At 32.2% G+C, this 21,823-nt stretch overlaps 1 protein-coding gene and 3 pseudogenes across 3 annotated transcripts; 2 read left to right on the top strand and 2 right to left on the bottom strand.

The window, feature by feature from the left end:
- Nucleotides 1-113: 113 nt before the first annotated feature.
- LOC146910015 (SKP1-like protein 1B pseudogene) lies at nt 114-937 on the bottom strand (annotated as a pseudogene). Its single transcript, XR_015018280.1, has one exon. The product of XR_015018280.1 is annotated as an SKP1-like protein 1B pseudogene (transcript).
- A 3,139-nt stretch (nt 938-4,076) lies between these two features.
- LOC146910014 (SKP1-like protein 1A pseudogene) lies at nt 4,077-4,782 on the bottom strand (annotated as a pseudogene).
- Nucleotides 4,783-6,465: 1,683 nt separating this feature from the next.
- On the top strand, nt 6,466-10,522 carry LOC146910013 (E3 ubiquitin-protein ligase SP1-like). Its single transcript, XM_085729402.1, has 11 exons — nt 6,466-6,491; nt 6,557-6,609; nt 8,030-8,148; nt 8,240-8,335; nt 8,425-8,562; nt 8,660-8,725; nt 8,814-8,929; nt 9,023-9,133; nt 9,353-9,396; nt 9,470-9,566; nt 10,148-10,522. Exons 1-11 carry the CDS (start codon nt 6,466-6,468, stop codon nt 10,254-10,256), a joined length of 975 nt encoding a protein of 324 aa, XP_085585528.1. The 3' UTR covers nt 10,257-10,522.
- Nucleotides 10,523-15,774: 5,252 nt separating this feature from the next.
- On the top strand, nt 15,775-16,477 carry LOC146910012 (SKP1-like protein 4 pseudogene; annotated as a pseudogene). Its single transcript, XR_015017847.1, has one exon. The product of XR_015017847.1 is annotated as an SKP1-like protein 4 pseudogene (transcript).
- Nucleotides 16,478-21,823: the final 5,346 nt, after the last annotated feature.

Genomic DNA, 21,823 nt, shown 5'->3' with positions numbered 1-21,823 from the left:
ACATGGGACATTAATATATGAGTCAGAACTAGAGTTTGTTGAACAATATTTCAAATTAGATCAGTCTGACTAGAGCTTGTTGAAATCAAATTAATAGATGCAGTCAATCATAATTGAAACCAACTATAGAACATAAAGTATAAATCAATTACAATTTCATAGACTCGTCTAATGAACATAATCAATAATAAAAAAGATAAGGAAAACATAAACAAACATAAATAAATCATAATAGATACTAGTCTCATCTAGTGAACATAGTCCCTCAACCCAATCTACCGGAAAAAAATCCAAAACAAAACCAAAGCAATAGCAAACTTAAAAAATATCTGTTCCTTTTCCCTACGAGCGTGATCCGGTACAGCCCGGCAGGTAAGATCCAGCAGACCCTTGATGTTCAAGTAATTCGCAGCCAGCATGAGATCGCAAAGCGTATCCATATCAACATGCCTCACGAATTTAGCATCCCAAACTTTAAGATCACTGGAACTCGCGTTGGCGGCTGCATCATCGACATGCTTCTCACAGTAATCAATTCCCTTAGCCAAAACGTTTCCTGTGACTCCCCAAGCCTCATTCACTTCATTGAAGAGCTTCTTAGAGCACTCAATAGCCTTAACCGTAAGATAATCAGAATAGTTGACCTTAACGAATTCAGCATCCAAATCTGCCTCGACATGCATCTTACAGTATTCAATCACCATCGCCAATATCTTGCTCTTCACGTTCAGAATAAGGATTTCGTTGTCGCCACAATTCTCCTCCATCATGCGCTTGATTGTCTGCGATTCCATAGCCACAGCCTTCGAAACCTCGAAGCTTTTGCCGTCGGAACTCTTCAGAGTGATCTTCTTGGTTGTTGAAGACATGGTGATCGACTGAGCTTCAACCGTTCAATCGTATTTCTCTTATATCTGATGGCGTTTTCATATACATATTTTTTAACAAGATATTTTGTAGATTCCGTCAAAAAATAAAAGATATAGCATATACTAAAAAAAACATTTTTTTTTTTCTAAATCTAGAAAAAAAAAATGTAAGACATAGTACTTCATATATAAAAAATTTACACATTCATCTAATGTTATAAAATTAGATGACATAATTTTTTTTAATCCAAGACGGCTTTAAGTATTGTAGACTGACCTCATAAACCAACACAAGTCTTTTCATCGAGTTATGTCGTCACTTGCTCGTTTTCTAAGATACTTTCCAGAAGTTCACCCATCCCCCACTGACACGCTTTATGAGTAACTTTCCAAAAAAAAAAGATGCATCTTGTTGATATAGGTAGTACTAAATAATTCTTATAAGTTTGTGATTCAGTTTGCCTATAAGCTGCACATTGTCATGCCTTATGCACAGGCGACCACTCTTCGCCCTCATCAGCCTTTGTGCACGACTTTAAGTATTGTCGATTGACCTAACAAAAACACAGGTCTTTTCGGCGTGCTTGTCCTCACTCGCATGGTTTTTGAGAAACTTTCCAGAAGGTCATCCATCTCATAATTTCTCCAAGTCAAGCACGCTTAACGTGGACTTCTTATGGAACGAGCTACCAGAAAGACGATGTATCTTGTTGATATAGATAATGCCGAACAATTCTTATAAGTCTTCCTTCAACTATGCAGTCACATACTTGTACATCGTCAAGATCCCTATCATTCTGATGTGATACGGTTTGCCTATAAATTGCCAGAAGCCGCACATTGTCATGCCTTGTGCACCGGCGAACACTCCCCGCCTTCGTCAGCCTTGGGCGTTACAATTGAGTCACATATTCCTTAAAATCTTATTTAAAAATAACTAATAATGTAATACTATACAACTTTTCTTCTTCTTGATCTACCAATTAAGGGTGATTTAAGGTCAATTTTAACCTACAATCACCTCTCCGAATTGTTTCTATTTCTCTTTTAGTAAAATATGTGATTTTCACATATTTTCAGTATTCTTTCGTTTATTTTGGTGATTTCATCGTCTATCACAAATTTGTTTATTTTGATTTCCCGTTTTTATGTGGTGTGTTTTTTTATTTCCTATCCTATAGTGTGGTGTTTATTTGATTCAGGTTGAAATATTAGCTTTTATAAAGCGTAGATTCAATCAATGACGTTTGCGTCGTCAACGTTGCAGATCTGTCGTTTATGCTATTAACATGGATGTTGTGAGTTTGTTCGTAAATTCATCCTTTTTGTTTTTAGCGACTTTGGATTTATATTATATCGATGTACTTTATCAATTTGAATGAATGAATATTCGTTTATTTTTGTAAAAAAAAAGTAATACTATAATGTAATATAATTGTTTTGGTTATTAAATATAATATAATTGGTAACTGATTCTTGGTCAACAAGTATCAAATCATGCATTGGACATGACACTATTAGATATTTCTAAATTGACATACATGGAAAAGAGTGTTCTGTACAAGATTGGGAGATCGTGGTGTGATTTGGAAAATCGTGGTGCGATTTGTCTAGATCTAAAATATTATATAAGCTGTCTTTGACCTATTTGTTGAAGGGGATTAGTGAAACTCATGAAACCAAAGGAGGAAAATTTAGGGATCTTAGAAGGTTGAGGGATCTTTGGGTAAAGGGATCTTAGAGACTAAGGGTTGAGGGGGTCTTTGGGTAAGATTCAAAAGTTTAAGAAGTGAATCTTGTAGAACCAAAAGAGGGAACTCTTGGGAAAGGGTTGGTGTCTTTTTGGGGAGAGATTCATGGGATGGGAAACACATGAGAGGTTGAGTCATTGTGAGCAACTTGGGTGAATCTTAGGAGACCAAAATCAAAGGCGGGGTTGGTGCATTATGGGGTTAGATTCTAGAGTTGGGGAACAATTGAGGGAACACATTGGATAGTGAAATCATTGAGTCTTGATCACGGGAAAAGATTTGGGGAAAAGGGAAGAAATTAGGATTGCTCTAGGAGAGCTTGTTGAAGTTAATTTGTTGTAAATCTTTGTATCTCTTTAAAAAGGAACTCTTTGAAAGTGAAGTGGAGATATCTCTCCTCCAGATGTAGGTGATTGTTGGGTCAAACTGGGTGAACAAATCCTTGGTGTGTTGTTCTCTATTCTCTACTCTTTTTCTTGTTGTTCTTTGGTTCCGTTGTATTTTCGCTTCACACTTAATTTATAGATTATATCTAAATATGTCACTATTGCTTTCAATTGTCTCTGTTATTGGTTGTATACTTGTTCCGCACATCTAAGTTAATAGGTGCGAGTCTTGGAGTCCCTAATTCGCAACACTATAATATAATTGTTATTTTATAAATATAATATAATTGTTAAATGATTCTTTCCTCTGAAAAAGTTGGTAATTGATTCTTGGTCAACAAGTATCAAACCCTGCATTGGACATGACAATATTAGATATTGCTCAATTGACATACAGAGTGGCAACATAACAAAAATGTCTAAAGGTGGAACTTTATCATTTTTAATTAAATATGAATTTTATCACCGTAGCCTGCCCCATCGATACTTTTTACCAAAACACTTTTACAAGGAAGATAACGAGATGTAGGTATAGAGTGCGACACAACTCATTTGATGTTATAGTAGTTCTCATTTTTCACGATAGATATTAGTTCTCACCGGATACGCTCCCTATATAAATGAAGATTGCTTAAATAGTAGCATGATTATTTCATTATAAATGAGGATTGCTTAGAGAGTTGCACGATTTCTCACAAATGATATGGCATTGTAAAACCACGTAGGAGTAGTCTATGAATCTCAATATGAATTCCTTAAAGAATAGTTGTTGATAGATGAGTTGTTTGGTGGACCATCTTTGTAAGTGGTCCATCATGGAACATTTTAAAATTACAAAAAATTGAGTATTTGGAAGGGAAAAAAAAAAAAAGACCTATATCATATTTACGGTTAAGAAAGTGATTTGATTGATATTGATTCAAAAGCAAACATATTTCATTAATTGGAAGTTTTAAATATTTTGTTAAGTATTAGTCGGACCACTTATGAATGATCCATAATAGTTTGGAAAAGAAATTTATAATAGTTTGAAAGGAAAAAAAAAAAAATAGTAAAGCAAAAACAAAATGTAAACACAAAACCAGATTCTCAACTAGTAAATGATAGTGAACAGTCACTCAACACAAATAATCTTAAAAACATAACACTCCACAGAAATAACCCTAAACACAGAAATTAAAAACAAACATAAAAGAAAGGATAATGAAACCAAATTGAAATATGAATATTCATTCATTCACTCAAATGCCCATGCGTTTTCGTTTCGAACTTCTGCTTCTTCCTCTGGAGTGTAATCATTCACGATGTTAAATGTCTTGCGAACTTCCTCCACTGTCTTTTCCTTGATCATGTCCGCCGTAGTTTGGCAGCAGAGTTCCGTCAAGTTCTTGATATCCAAGTAGTTTGAAGCAAGGAGGATTTCGAAAAGCGTAGGCTGATCAACCTGCTTCGCAAAATCAGCATCCCAGTTCTTAAGATCATCCTCCGAACCTTTTTCATCAGAATTCACCTTAGTGTCAGCCTCGACATGCTTCTTACAGTATTCAATCACCTTCGCCAATATCTTGCCGGTGACGTTAGAAACAGGGATTGCGTTGTTGGCACAATCATCCTCGATCATGTGCCTGATCGTCTGCGATTTGAGTGCCACCGCTTCAGAAACCTCAAACGTTTCGCCGTCTTTACTCGTGAGAGTGATCGTCTTCTTTGTTGTTGAAGACATGGTGATTGGTGAAAGCCGAAAGGTGTGAAATCGCTAACCCTAACTTTTTTTTTCGTAATTAGAAAATTTGTGAGCTTAAACCTTTTCAATCGTATTCTCTTATTTATAGGCTATTTTGTTACATATTTTTAAACGAAATATACGATTTTTCCGATTATTTTTCCGATTTTTCAGATTACGGTTCCAATTGAAAAGGATATGCTTCGGATTTAAAATTAATTGATTATTTCCGTGACATGCAAAAATAAGTGGCAAAATACCTCTTAGTCTTTTTTTTTTAAGGACCTCTTAGTCTTTTACTAGTTTGAAAAATACCGGATTAGTTTTTAAGTTTTTCAAGTTTTAAATAAGTCTTTATTACCGTTTTAAGGACCCATTTAAAGCTTAATTTTTTTGAATACGAGCATTAAATTAACAACATAAATGATCTATTTGAAACTTTAAAAAATTTAAAGGACCTATTACTGTTTTAAGGACCTATTTGATACTTAAAAACTTAAAAAAACTTTAAATAGGTGCATTAAATTAACAAGTTAAAAAAACTTAAAATACCTATTTGAAACTTAAAAGAGTTAAAGACTAAGGCGGTATTTTTGTCAAACTTAAATGACCAAAAAAGCTATTTTGCTAAAATAATTTTTACTATTACATTTTCATTCATACTTTACAACATATATATGTCGAGTCCTTAAAAAAACATATTTTAGGATTTTTTTTTTTTTTGGTAGTGATATTTTAGGATTTAAAATAGGGTCAAAAGTTAGGATTTCATTTGGGTGTCATTGTATTTATCTCTTTTTTAATCGATCATTCTCTTTTATATGTAGAAAGTATGACAGTCAGCAATGCATGAATGTGTGGATTCACTTAATACACTAAGTCCATAGGATCCATTTTACATATATTTTATTTTATGTATTTGTTAAAATCTACTTTAAAATTAGATTGAAGACCCAAATCACTCTTCACTATTTTTTTCGCGGATCAATTCACTCCTTGATAAAAGTAAACTTAAATTAGTTCACGACAATTTTATATTGGGGACAAATTAGTCCATCTAACACAATGAGTTAGGGACTAATATTTCACATATGCAAATACCATGGACTAATTTGGATTTTTTTTTTCACCGATCGAATGATTGTTGGATTTTCACTCTTAAAATAATTATTTTTTTGTGGTGCCCGAAGTTCGAACCCCAGACCTTGCATATATTATGCATTGTTCCTACAACTGAGCTAAGTTCTCGTGAGGACACTCTTAAAATAATTAATAATGTAATATGGTTTATTGATAATTTCCTTAAAAATAAAAAAAAATGATAATTCTTGGTCAACAAGTATAAACCCTACGCTTTGTTTTTTTTTTTTTTTTAAAAAAAAAAGTATAAACCCTACGCTTTGCCAAACAAAAAGAAAGTAAAAACCCTGGATTGAAAATGACACCATTCTTGCTCAATTAACATGCACAAACAGTCACACACGTTAATATCTGCTGCAAACCCTTGTAAGTTTTTCTCTCACTTTAATCTTGGGGGTGGGAATGGGAGGTTAATTTTATATTTTTTGATGGTTTTGGAATGATTTTGCATGTTGGTGATTGAAAGTATGATCACCATTGAAGCTGGATGATAATGATTCCTTGGGACGGAATCGGTTGTTACTTTAGTGGAATTGCTCTATACTATCTTGGAATAACCATTTGCAAGTAAGTATTTTGCTGCTGTTTTTTCTTCAATGAAAACTGTTACATTAGAACCTATGCATAAGACTCGTTAAAAATAGTTAAAGGAACTATGTATGTGTCTTTTTCATGACTGGTGGGCAGGGATGCGGAAATTCTTAAATCTGTGACCCGGGTCAATCGGTTAAAGGAGCTAGGTATGTGTCTTTTTCATAAACTCAAAGTAGCCTAGTTTATACTATTATTGCAATTTTTTTTTTTTCTTTTCTTGTTATACTTGCTGAAAGTGTGAGGCTATGACATGCTTGTTATGGCATTATAATTACATTACCTTCACTGTCCAGAAACTTAGATAAACAAATGGTTTGAATAAAATAATTGAGCCAAAGCTTAATTGATCCAACACACCGCAGAACTGAACCACAACTCCCCAACCTATATCAACTACGGCAAAAATCAGCAGATTATCACTACAAAAATAAGGAAAATTGCAGCAGAAAATCAGCCCCTACCACAGCCATATCATCCAACTAAACTGAAGATACACGGTTGAGTCCGATGCCTCAGCCACAATAAATGGGCATACATACATGCTAGTGAGCAACCAAGCATGTAAACCGCCTTCCAAACTGCTACTTCAGGACTAAAGCAATTTAGTTTTGTATCTTGTTTACTCCTAAGACATGAGTTAGTTTCACTTTCCCCTTATGAGAAAAATCCATCAACACATCTATGAGTTAACTCTTTCCAAACCAACCAAGATGCAATATGAAGAATTGCAAAAAAGAAACTGTACTGATCCCTGTTAGCAGCCAACACTCACTGGGTGGATTTCGTCCCGCATCGGATAGATAGGATTCTTGAGAAGAGTTTATAAAGAGGAGGCACTCCTCAACTTACAAGCTAGTTTTGCAAGGATGAGTTAGGCTCCGATATTTTCGTGACAATCCCGTCCATATTACCTACTTGAGAAACTTGATAAACCTGCACCAAATACATATCAGTTAAACAACCAGATACATCAGCTCCGACGCCAATCAATTTGGTTCGCTCCGAATGAATTAGATTGTTGTTGGTACTTTGATTTTATTCTTTTATGATTGGTAGCTACCAGGACTAAGTTTTGGTAGCATTTCATTGAAAAGTGCTAGTAGGCCTTGAGATAACTATTTGGATTGCTTGCCAATAATTAGTTGTGATCATGTTGTTTTTGCTGAGCTTTATGTCAGAAGCTATTTTTCTGTCATTAATTATTCATTTTAGTTTATTTTTTTACAAAGTTAATTACAAAGCAAAACCTCACTTCAAAAGTATCTCATCTTCTTATTAACAAATTAAAATGAAATCAAAAAATGTTTTCACGGAGTAAATAGGTCCATTTGCAAATCGGAGATCTTGTTAATATCTAGTCCTACAAATACTTATTGTTAATGCAAAACTTATGCCTATTTCTATAGTGCATAGAATCAAAACTTTTAATTCTTTATTTTTGCATTTAACTTAACTATAAATAAATGAATAAGTGAATTGCTTTACTTTGTACTCTTAGACTTGTAGTTATTCAAGTTGTGTTGTTGCCGCGACTAATCACGCTTTCAATTACACTTCACATTGCAGAGAAACTACTAGATACTCAAAATTCACCGTTGGTCGTTGCAATTTCTGGAAGAGTTGCATCTGAAAGCACAATTGAATGTGAACTAAGTGGATTAAAGTGTGTAATTGTGGAAGAAGCGGTACATATGGACATATAGTATTCTTAAAATCATGATAATTGTTTCTAATCTTTACAATTATTGCTAACTCATTGTATAATTTTTTTAAAAGGTAGAACAACATTTTCTCAAACACAAACACAATGATTCCTGGATAAAAGATTCTGCTTTAACATCGTTCACGAGTAAAGAGGTTCCTTGGTATCTGGTGTGACTTTTTCTTTCTCCGTCTAGTTGATTCTTCTTTCGATTTGTTGTTTCTGTTGTTCAATATAATTTCATCACTTTTATTTATAGGAAGATACAACTGATCGTGTGGATGTAGTTGGAGCTCAGTCGGCCAAAGATTTTGTGTTACCTGTTAAACATGAAGTATTTAAACCGTCAAATCCAAGGCTTATAAGTAAAGCGTTGCATTATATCCGAGGTCTCAAGGTGGGAATGTTACTCTTTCCTCCCCCATTATCTCTTCTTCCGTCATCATCCCCAAAAATATTTTGCAAAACTAATATAATTGAAACCATGTTTTTAGGAGCTTGGTTTCAATATAACTGAACGAACACTTCCTATTGGCACTACCTTGACAGTTGTTGGTGAGGTAAGTTGTTCTAAACTTGTTGTTTGTTGTCTACTAATCAATCATTTTTTAATATTTCTTTGGAAATAATTTTGAACTTTACGATCAGGTTGCTAAAGATGATGCTGGCACCGTTCGGATTCAACAACCCCGCACAGGACCATTTTATGTCTCTCCCAAAACAATTGATCAGCTTATAATTGCAAATCATGGGAATTTGTCGAGGTTGCTTTAAAAATTGGTAGATTCTTACGATACGTTTTGGATTGAAGTGCCTTTATCTTTTTTTAGTGTCTCTTACTGCGATGTCCTTGTTAGGTGGTTTAAGTATGCATCCATTGGCTTAGCAATAGTTGGTTCGTGTCTAATAGCTAACCGTACTATTCAATACTTCTTGTTAAGGCGACGACAATGTAAACTACTAAAAAGGTACACAATGCTGAACATTCTTCTTATTAATGGTTAAAAACCACATACTATTGAAAGATGCTGTACCAGAAAAAGTTATACAATGTTGTTCTCTTAGGAATCTCACCCGAGTTTAAGTGAAAGTATATGCTTTACGATTCTACGCCAGTCAACATTCCAATACACCTCTTTTGCTTATTCTTGATCATTCTAAACAAAGTACTTGATAATCTTATGCAGGGTACTAGATGCAGCTGCTAAGAAGTCAAAACAAGGTATTGAAGGTAAATTGCTAAAAGTCTATTAACTTTGTAATGATCGTTTCGATAGGTGTAAGAATTTGTGACCATTTCTAAGGTGAAATGGATGACAACTTGTCAGCAGGTGGTCAAGGAGACTTGCCAGATTTGTGTGTGATATGCCTTGATGAGAAATATAATGCTGCTTTTCTCCCGTAAGTCACTAATCTTATTCTCGTTTGATGCTTATACTCCCCATAGCTTTCAATCTGCGATTGAGTCACAAATTCAAATTTATTTTGCTTATATGGTAGTAGGCTAGTAGCATGCTATGTTGCTTTAAATACAACCCCCTGTCACCTATACAACACAATCATAAACTGCACAAAGCATTGCCAATATTTGTTCGTAGTTTATAGTAATGTCGTTAAATCAATATGTCATGTGATACTTCGTCAACAACTTTAAAATTTCTCATGCAGTTTTTCAGCTTGATCTTTATTGATTGTTATTTAACCATGACATGGAAATGTATGTTTGCCAAATGATGCACAAACATTATATGTATGATAGTAATTTTTAATCTTCAATTCATTAAACTGGCAATGGTGGACCATCTCAGCTAGGTTAGGTAATGTAACATTCAACTTCACTTTATAATATAGTATCATACTCGAATCTTGTCATCTAATATTGTATGCTACAGTCACCCAGCTATGCAGTATTTTTGTTTCTTAAAACAATATCTTTATGTGAATACAATTCATAATCCCTAAGGTCTATCTTTAAATTTCAGGTGCGGGCATATGTGTTGCTGTACAACTTGCTCCTCGCGCTTAAAAAGTTGCCCTCTTTGCCGTGGACGGATAAACCAAGTTGCGAAAATTTTCCGTAACGAACTATGAAAGCTTAACTAGACATAAGTCATGGAATCTTGAATATGCATGCCTTAAGAATCCAAGAGTAACATGTGTTTTGATTGGCATTTTAACTAGGTCGAAGTTGTAATTGTGTTGTGGTTGCAGAGACAACAAAGATCTTGATGTCACATATCGCGATCAAGAATTCTTTTTGAAAAAACCTTGGCCCTCATGGACATGATACTATGGTTAATATTATGATTCAACAAAAACTAGAACTCTAGTATTTTGAATTTGACACAAAAGAAGTGGTTGCCAAATTTTGTTTACGTTCCAATTTTGCCTGAGAACATAGCAAAGAAAATTGAAATGTTTGATCACATATTTCTTGGGTTTTATTAAACCGTAACAATATATAAACATTCACTTTTTGTACACCCGCGGGGCACTTGTTTAATTTAGTTTAAGACAAAAATTATGGTTAGTTCAAATCAACCTCAATTTTTTATGTGAATTGCATTGCTTTTCTATTTAACTGAATTAACCATATTTTTGCTCGTAATTAAACATGTACCGCGAGTGTATGCAAAAGTCTCCATAAATCAATTTTTTTTATGAAAGGGTTAAATATGTTATTGGTCCCTACAAAATTGGGAACTTCTAAGTTCAGTCCTTTCTTAATTTTAATAGGTTTTTTAGTCCCTACAAAAAAAATTACTTTCAATTTTAGTCCCTGCTAAAACAAAGTTTGTTTAATTATCCTTAAACTCTTAAATTTTTGAACGATTTTTTTGAGACAAGTTTAGAACATTATGAAATGTTCATTTACTAAAATTTTGAATTTAAATGTTCATTTACTAAAATTTTGAATTTTTTAACTTGAAAGGAATTAAATATGAATTTTTTAAAACGACAAAAGTTAAAAGATAAAACTAACAAAATCAGGACGTAGAAATCAAATTTTGTGACAAATTTTTGCAAAAGACCTTTTAGTAATTTTCTTAACATGTATGCAAAAAATTGTTCAAAAACTCAAGAGTTAACACATAAATTAAACAAGTTTGAATTGAGCAGGGACTAATACTGAGTGCATAAATTTTTTTTTAGGGACTAAAAAAACTATTAAAATTAAGTAAGGACTAAACGTAAAAGGTTTCAATTTTATAGGGACCAAAAACATAATTAACCATTTATGAAATGAGGTGCCTCGTTTATTTCTTTCATCTTCTTTTGAAGAGACAAAACAAGTTGAAATTCTATTATTTGATATGTCTTGGCTATTCTATTCTACATGAGAATCCTTGTTTAGATGAGAGAGAATAATAGATGAATAATTTAAATAAATTATTTATACACCTGTTTTTCCGCTTTTTTTATTGCGTTAAAGCGTGTAGATTATCAACGATATTTTATAAAAAAAAGTAATTGCATGTAAATTACAAACGATATTTTATATAAAAAAATTATATATATTAAAATTATAAGTAAAGATATTTACAACTTTCAAATGTAACAAATTCAACAAACCATATTTATATTTTTCAATGACAACAATAATATAACTAAAATTCTTATCATTTTTAATAACAACAACAATATATCATTATTATAGAAAAATTTGTTTAACAATATCATTGTAATAACAAAAAGACTAGCCCAAAATACTCTATTCTCTTTGTATATAACTAGCGAAAAGACGGACACTCACGTGCACGTCTTTCCGTTTTTTTATTGCGCTAACGTGTGTAAATTACAAACAACTAGACTTTTGACCAGTGCGTCGCACAAGTTTTTTCAACTATAATAGAGACCAATAAATAATCTTTAACCCGTAAGATCATTGATATGGTAGAAAATATTTTCTTCAAAAAAAAAGAGGCAAGAGGATAAGAATAAAATTGGTGCGCAATGCATTTTTTTAGAAAGAATTTGTTAGGTTAAATAATTGCAAACCTAATAAAGCAAATGAGCGGGAAAAAATTAGATTAAGTTGCTGCAGACGTAACAAAATTAATAAATAAGGATATTTATATAATTTTTTTGATATAGATTAAAATTATAAGTATAGATATTTGTGGCTTTCAAATGTAACAAGCTCAACAAACCATATTTATATTTTCATATTGACAACAATAATATAATAAAAATTCTTATATTTTTTTAATAACATCAATAACATTATTATAGGAAAATATGGTTAAGGGTATACTTGAAATAACAAAAAAGTCAGCCTAAAAGAGTCGAAATACTGTTTTCTTTTATATATATACTAGTATTTGGACCCGTGCGATGCACCGGAAGTTGATTATATCATTGACTAATAAATGTGGTAGTTGATCATGAAATGAAATAATAGTTGTTGTTGAGCATGAGTTAATACTTCCAAAAGACGACGACAACAACAACCAAACATTATCCCACTAAATGGGGTTGACTACATGGATCGAAATATGTTATATTTATCATAAACAATATTTACATCCAACTCATTAATCTATAAATCTTTCCAAATAGTTTCTCTTAGGGGGCGTTTGTTTTGGGGAAACACAAATTATTCCCAAGAATAACATACCTGGGAATGAAAATATGAAAATTTGATTCCCGGGTATTTGTTAAAAAAAGTGTTTGGCAAATAACTTGACATTCCTGGGAAAATTGGAAGTTACAATTTTTTTTTTCAAATCAATGCAAAATATCATGGGAATGCACATTCCCATCTCTTTAGATGGGAATAATGGAAGTTATGGGAAGTTACTTCATTCCCAGGAACCTTTATACACATTAATATTTTTTTCTCAACCTCATAACAAACATGAGTATAATCATTCCCTATAGCCATGTTTTCCCGAGACTATCATCCTTAACCTTGAAACAAACACCCCCTTATGGTTCTTCTAGGTTTTCCTATACCTCTTGTAATATGACTATCCTCTATTTGATCTACTCTTCTTACTATTGAATCTACAGGTTTTCTCTCTAATTGTCCAAACCACCTAAACCTATTTTCCACAATATTTATAATATAGGTGCTACCCCAACTATCTCTATAATGTTGCCATTTCTAATATTATCACATCTAGTCTTACCACACATCCAACACAACATTCCCATCTCCGCACACTTGCTTTATTCTCGTGTTGGTTCTTAACCGCCAATACTATGTTCCATAAAACATCGTTGTTCTAACAACTTTCTGGTATTTTTGCACTTCAACTTAAACGGCACGTTTGTATCACAAAAACACAGATGACGCTCTTCTCCATTTCAACCACCCAACTTGAATACAATAATTTACAGTTTCTTTTATTTCTCCGTCATTTTGTACTATGAACCAAATATTTTTTTGTTGAAAGAATGAACCCAAGATATTTAAACTGTGTAACTTGAATGATATGATCTCTAACTCTCACCTCTAAGGTCAAACTACTTCGTCTTTTGCTAAAATTACATTACATATATTATGTCTTGCTTCTACTCAAATGAAATTCTTACGCTTCTAAAACTTGTCTCCAAGTCTCCAACATCCCATTCAACCCCTCCCTCGACTCTCCAATTAAGACTATATCATGTACAAAATCCATACATCTTGGTGCAAGCTATTGAATATGTTTTGTAAGTACATCATAAACTAATGTAAAAAAGTATAGGATTAGGGTTGACCCTTGGTCCAATCCTTGTTATGAAAAAATCATTCATATGCATTAGGGTTGACCCTTGGCCCAATCCTTGTTATGAAAAAACCATTGACAATGCTTCCAAAAGACAAATAACTAATCCCCCGAAGTACTTTAGACTTCAACAACATTTTTGGCTACAAAAAGTTGTCTAAGAGACTTAAGAACTTTTACAAATAAGATATAAGATACACAATCATTTTCTAAAAAATAGAGAAACGGCAAAAAATTAGAAAGGAAACGTGCATCTAAAAAAATAAGATATTTAAACTGTGTAACTTGAATGATATGATCTCTAACTCTCACCTCTAAGGTCAAACTACTTCGTCTTTTGATAAAATTACATTACATATACTATGTCTTGCTTCTACTCAAATGAAATTCTTACGCTTCTAAAACTTGTCTCAAGTCTCCAACATCCCATTCAATCCCTCCCTCGACTCTCCAATTAAGACTACATCATGTACCAAATCCATACATCTTGGTGCAAGCTATTGAATATGTTTTGTAAGTACATCATAAACTAATGTAAAAAAATATAGGATTGGGGTTGACCCTTGGTGCAATCCTTGTTATGAAAAAATCATTCATATGCATTATGGTTGACCCTTGGTCCAATCCTTGTTATGAAAAAACCACTGACAATCCTTCCAAAAGACAAATAACTAATCCCCCGAAGTAATTTAGACTTCAACAACATTTTTGGTAAAAAGTTGTCTAAGAGACTTAAGAACTTTTACAAATAAGATATAAGATACGCGATCATTTTCTAAAAAATAGAGAAACGGTAAAAAATTAGAAAGGAAATGTGCAACAACATTTTTGGCTCCCAAAAGTTGTCCAAGAGACATAAGAACTTTTATAAATAAGATAAGATATGCGATCATTTTCAAAAAATATAAAGAAACAGTAAAAAATTAGGAAGGAAATGTGCAACAACTTTTTTGCCTCCAAAAAGATATCTAAGCGACTTAAGAACTTTTATAAATAAGATACGCTATCATTTTCTAAATAAAAAAAACAATTAGGAAGGAAATTTGCAAAACATTTTTTGGATCCAAAAGTTACGTAAGAGACTTAAGAACCTTTATAAATAAGATAAGCGATCATTTTCTAAAGAAATAAAGAAACAACAAAAAATTAGAAAGCAAATACGAAACAACTTTTTTGGCTCCAAAAAAGTTGTCTAATAAACTTAAGAACTTTTATAAACAAGATAAGATACGCGATCATTTTCTAAAAATATAGAAAAACAGCAAAAAAAATTAGGAAGGAAATGTGAAACAACTTTTTTGGCTCTAAAAAAGTTGTCTAAGAGACTTAAGAACTTTTATAAATAAGATAAGAAAAGATACGCGATCATTTTTTAAAAATATAAATAAACAGCAAAAAATTAGGAAGGAAAAGTGCAACAACATTTTTGGCTCCAAAAAGTTGTCCAAAAGACTTAAGACCTTTTATAAATAAGATTATAGATATAGATCCCATAAAAAAAAAAAAAAAGATAAGAACAAAAGTACCAATAAAACCCAATGAAATCGTATTGCTTTCAACTAAAATAATAACTAAGGGAATGCATCTACGTTTTGTTTGAATCCTAAAATACCTCAACAAATATTTTTTGTGGTCTCAACAAATATATGTTGTAAAGCATGAATGAAAATATTAAAGTATAAAATTATTTTTGAATGTCTTTTTTTACGGAAATAATCAACTAATTTAAATATATTTGAAATTAATCAAAATTTTAAATCCAAGCGTATATTTTTCAATTGGAAATATATATCTATAATCGGAAAAATCGTATATTTCGTTAAAAAAATATGTATACAAAATAGCCTATAAATAAGAGAATACGATTGAAAAGGTTTAAGCTCACAAATTCTCTAATTAAGAAAAAAAATTAGGGTTAGCGATTTCACACCTTTCGGCTTTTCGCCAATCACCATGTCTTCAACAACAAAGAAGATGATCACTCTCACGAGTAAAGACGGCGAAACCTTTGAGGTTTCTGAAGCGGTGGCACTCAAATCGCAGACGATCAAGCACATGATCGAGGATGATTGTGCCAACAACGCAATCCCTGTTCCTAACGTCACCGGCAAGATATTGGCGAAGGTGATTGAATACTGTAAGAAGCATGTCGAGGCTGACACTAAGGTGAATTCTGATGAAAAAGGTTCGGAGGATGATCTTAAGAACTGGGATGCTGATTTTGCGAAGCAGGTTGATCAGCCTACACTTTTCGAAATCCTCCTTGCTTCAAACTACTTGGATATCAAGAACTTGACGGAACTCTGCTGCCAGACTGTGGCGGACGATGTCAAAGATAAGACACCAGAGGAAATTCGCAAGATATTTCACATCGTGAATGATTACACTCCGGAGGAAGAAGCAAAAGTTCGAAACGAAAACGCATGGGCATTTGAGTGAATGAATGAATATTCATAATTCAATCTGGTTTCATTATCCTTTCTTTTATGTTTGTTTTTGTTTTCTTTATGTTTGTGTTGAGTGTTATGTTAAGATTATTTGTTGTGTCGAGTGACTGTTCACTATCATTTACTAGAATCTGATTTAGTGTTTTCCTTATGTTTTTGCTTTACTAAATTTCTCTTCCAAACTATTATGGATCATTCATAAGTGGTCCGACCTCCAGTTGACTTCTAAACCGACATCAATCAAATCACAGTCTTAACCATAAACACGGTATAGCTCATGAATTATTTTTCTTATACTCGATATTTTATAATTTTAAGTAATGTTCCATGGTGGACCAAACAACTCATCTATCAACAACTATTCTTTTATTAATCATTATCATTATTTTTTAAAGGAATTCATATTGAATTTTATATACTTTCCGTAGGTGGTCTCACAATCCCACATCATACTTGTGTTACTCATAAACATTTTGCTTTAATCGTAAGTAATAAAATAACCGTGCAACTCTTTAAGCAATCCTCATTTTTTATATATTTTTTTGTTTCTACTCGATGTTGTCTCAAATTTAAATAAAAATTAAGATATGGATTTCGTCAACTTATGGAACCTTTTATGACATTTCATGCTCAAACATATGAAGCTTATTTGATGGCTAACACAAATTGGATTTAATCTATAAAATGTCCATGTGTTTGGATCGACGTGAATCTAACTTGTTACATTGTAGACTCTTGTCTCTTTCGGTAAACTCAACTCCCTTTAAGGTTAAATGAAATTAAAGACATTGGAAGATTACTTGACTGTATTCTGATGTAAAATTTTGACTTAAAAAATGTAAATTAGTGACGGTTTAAAGGAAAATAAAGACATTGGAAGATGTACTTAGAGGATTTTATCGATACAAATAGGGCGAGAGTTGTTGGTCTCCATAATTCATCGCCTCATGTGGAATATATGTGATGACTGATGAGGGTGCTAATGTCTTCATCTGAGATTCTCACCGAGAAAGATTTGATTTCAGCGCTTGAAAATTTTCAACTTGAAGGTGCTACGGGAGTTGATCAATTGAGATTATTGAGTATGCAAGTTTTTTGGTTCTCGAATCACCGAGGAAGCAGTTAAAGGTATGTATCGAAGTAGAAATTCAAGAGGAATCTAAATTTAGGAGGATAATAACATGGAGGAATGGGTTGAGTTGTTTAAAAGTTTTGTTTCATCTCGAGAGTGGTATGTGAGCATGAGAAATGCTAGCAACATTTTCTTTTTAACACTCTCAAACATTTACTCTTCTATTGGATGAAATCAATATATGTCACGTCACACCACTTTATGTGAGTTCTATTTTCAAAACGTATGATCCACATTGATTTAAGCCAATTAGAGAGTGGGTGTTAGAGAGAGTCATATGCTTGAAAGTTTTATTTCATCTCTTATTTTAATCATTTATCTAACATTCTCTCTTATTTTGAATTTGACACAAAAGAAGTGGTTGCCAAATTTTGTTTACGTTCGAATTTCGCCTGAGAACATATCTAAGAAAATTGAAATCTTTGATCACATTTCTTAGATTTTATTAAACCGTAACGATATATAAACATTCACTTTTTGTACACCCGCGGGGTACTTGTTTAATTTAGTTTACGACAAAAATTATGGTTAGTTCAACTACATGAATCGACCTCAATTTTTTATGTGAATTGAATTGTTTTTTAATTCAACTGAATTAACCATATTTTTACACGTAATTAAACAAGTATTGCGAGTGTATGCAAAAGTCTCCATAAATCATTTTTTCTATGAAATGAGATGGTCTCAAATTTAAATATTAACTCCAATGGATTGAAAAATCAAGATACGAATTCGTCAACTTATGGAACCCTCTATGACATTTCCATTAGAGATGTTCACTTTCCTTCAAAACATATAGGTTTATTTCCTCTAAAATAAAGAAAATATAGGCTAACACAAATTGGATTAAATGTTCATGTGTTTGGATCGACGTGAATCTAATTTGTTACATTGTAGACTCTGGTCTCTTTCGGTAGACTCAACTCCATTTGAGTTTAAGGGAAAATAAAGACATTGGAAGATGTACTTAAAGGATTTTATCGATACAAATAGGGCTAAAGTTGTTGGTCTTCATTATTCATCGCCTCAAGAGGAATATGTGATGAGGGTGCCAAAGTCTTCAGCTGAGATTCTCACTGAGAAAGACTTGATTTCAGCGCTTGAAAATTTTCAACTTGAACTTATCAATTGAGATTGTTGAGTATGCAAGTTTTTTGGTTCTGGAATCATCGAGGAAGCAGTTAAAGGTATGTATCGAAGTAGAAATTCAAGAGGAATCTAAATTTAGGAGGATAATAACATGCAGGAATGGGTTAAGCTGTTTAAAAGTTTTGTTTCATCGCGAGAGTGGTTTGTGAGCATTACAATAAGTTGTGTGTGTGATTTTAACTATAGTTATGATAAAAATCAAATGTAAATAGGTTATGATTGATTGATGGTGTAACAATGTATATTAAAATTCAAACTATATTCACAAAATTTGAAATTTTCGAGACCAAATTAATGCTTTTTATATCTAGCCGCTATATATATTTTCTACTTGAAGACTAATTTGGACCTTTAGTTCCTTAAAAAAAATAAAATAATTTGGACCTTTAGTCATAAGAAACGTGCAAGTAACTCAATCAAGAATGCTAAATTCGTATAAGGTTTATATCAATTGAGCTAAATTTATGGAGACCAAGCGACCAACAACGGACTCTTTAACACGCATTTTTTCAACACCTTCTTTTTGATTGATTACATTTTACATAAATTCCAAATTTATTTGGAAGCCACATATTTTAGTAGAATTCATGTGAACTTTAATCAATCAAGTAGAATAATGTGATAGAAAGTGTGTTGCTACGGGAAGCTGTTTGTAGAAGAAGAAAAAATTAATTAATGTACAAATAGGAATAAGGACTCTGTTTATTCATATTCAAGCACAATATTCGAGCAAAAATAAAAGTCTAGCAAAGTGCTGCAGGATGAATTATTTTTCTTTCTTGATATGGTGTGTGTAACTTACATTCTGGAAGTATTGCGAGTTGTATTCCACCATAAAGACATTAATTAACAATAATATGACATTCCCATACAAAAAAATTGAACCATGGTTCCTAGCTCCTACATAGGAAACTAGCATGATGTGATTGTGAATTGCAAGTTGTAAATGAACTTTGTATATTTCTACAAGTCTTTAAAGAATCCGATACCATCTACCTGTTCCTTTGAAAACCTTCATCTCTCAATGCTTTTCTTTTATTAAGCCGCCGTATTTGGCAATTAAAAAGCCATCATATTGTATTAGTTATAAATATGCTTGTTAATTAATTTAGAAAAAATCTCATTATAAAACTTAAGTTCTACCTAATGTAGCATAGCATCTTCTAATACAATTCAAAACACCTTTTTTATATTTCTTTCTAGTAGTTCATGGTTTTTCCATCTTTCCATTTATACCCCTCCTTCATAAACAAACACTATAAAGCAAGTTTATTGCATCTCTTTCAAATTGCACTTAACCACATAATCTTCTTAGCTTAAACCTTTTTGTGAACCATTATAAAAATTTCAAATTCTTTATCTTGCAAAACCAAATCTCTGTCTCCATCCATGGGTAACAAAAACTCATCAAACTCAAAAGTACAATATGGCAAGACAACAAAGGTTGTTTCACTAGAACAACATGTTCCAAGACAAAAACTGATGAATTTTCCAACAAAAAAAGGCCATAGAATCAAAGGTAATACAAGTACAACATTAAGAGATGATGAATATATAGGGAAATCCAAGTTAGAGACACCGCTTGATAACGATGAAACATTCAACAATTTCATTAAACGTACTACATATAAAATCAAAACCGTCACAATGTCCAAGTCCAACATTGATAGGGAGCAGAGTAACAACACTGCACCTGCTGTAGCTGATCATGAAGCTAATGGTAACAACAGTTATAAGGAAAAATACCAAAGGGACCAGTTTGATGATTTCATTCAGATTGCTAAGAAAAAAATGAGAGCTTCATCAAGCATTCGAAACAACAGTTTCTTGAAGAAGCCATGATAATTGTTGAGCCTCAAAGATTATGAGTTAGCAACGTTTGGTATTGACTTGGCGTTGACTATGTTCTATGCTTTTGATCTTCAGTATTGAGAGTACTGTAACATGAAATAAGGTCCCAGTATTGGGGCATGGTTTGATTCTTTTTTATTTGAAGTATATGATATGAAATGCAGCTAGGGGAATAATTTGGGTTTTATGGCTGTAAGATTATAATTTATATTGATTTGTATAAAATATGAATATATATATATATATATATATATATATATATATATATATATATATATATATATATATATATATATATAGAGGACATATCAAATAAGAGGAGTGTTATTATGAGAGATGAGAGGGTTTAATTATGACCCTTAGATGAATATTAAGGGTTCAGATTAAATTTATTTTATCATAGGCACACACGATTCTTCTTTGGTTTGTCTTCTCGGTAGGCGCAATATTCACCCATCTTCCTTTCTTCTCTCTCTAAGTTATGTTCTTCCTTTTTCTAAATTGCCTTCTCCGATTCCAGCACAGCCATTTTTGTGGCATCACCTCTACTCCTTTTCTTTTCTTTTCTTTCTGTCTAAAAATCCATGACTTTTCAACCAATCCACTGCTGCCAAAAAAAAACAAAAAATTGAATTTGGGATAGATTATGAAATTCAATGAAAAAACTATGAAATCATGTGTTCTTTAAATTGATGACATGAACATTGAACAAATGCAGCACAAACGAAATCCATGAAGATTTACAATTAAATTGGATTATCATCAACGGTTGAGATAATAAACAATGCATATGCTGATCTTTCATCTTCTCTCTCGCCACAATTATGTGTTTTGGTTTCTGAAACCATTTCATGGTTTGGTCCATTTTTTTTTTCTTCAGAATTTGTTCAATGTTTTAATTGTTTGTTCAATGTTTTAATTGTTTTCTCCTGAACAATTAAATCTTCTTGTTTTTTTGGTGTTGAAGAAAATGATTGTTGCTGATTGAAAGAAAGAACAAACGCTACAGGGAGAAGATGCAGGAGTTTTTGTTTTCGTTTAAGGAAGAAAGGAAAAGGGGAGGGGATTAATGTTACGCTACATTTATTAAAATTAATGATCATAGTAAAGATTAATCTAATGGCTAGCATTGAATCCTCTCACCTCTCATTTTAAGAAGTGCTCTTACTTGATATGCCCTATATATATATATATATATATATATATATATATATATATATATATATATATAGACACACACACATTGAGGTTTTAATTAAAATTGATTTACGTATAATTATATTTTCGCTAATGTCTGAGGACACTTTGGGCAAAAGAAATTAAATAACAGTGACATGAAAACTAGTACTAATGATTATGTGATGC

This window comes from Medicago sativa, chromosome 7 (genome assembly GCF_051527215.1).
Source record: "Medicago sativa cultivar Bolivia chromosome 7, Bolivia_mono, whole genome shotgun sequence".
Classification (NCBI taxonomy): Eukaryota; Viridiplantae; Streptophyta; class Magnoliopsida; order Fabales; family Fabaceae; genus Medicago; species Medicago sativa.
The sequence above is the reverse complement of the archived record's forward strand: the minus strand, read 5'-3'. Positions and strand labels throughout refer to the sequence as shown.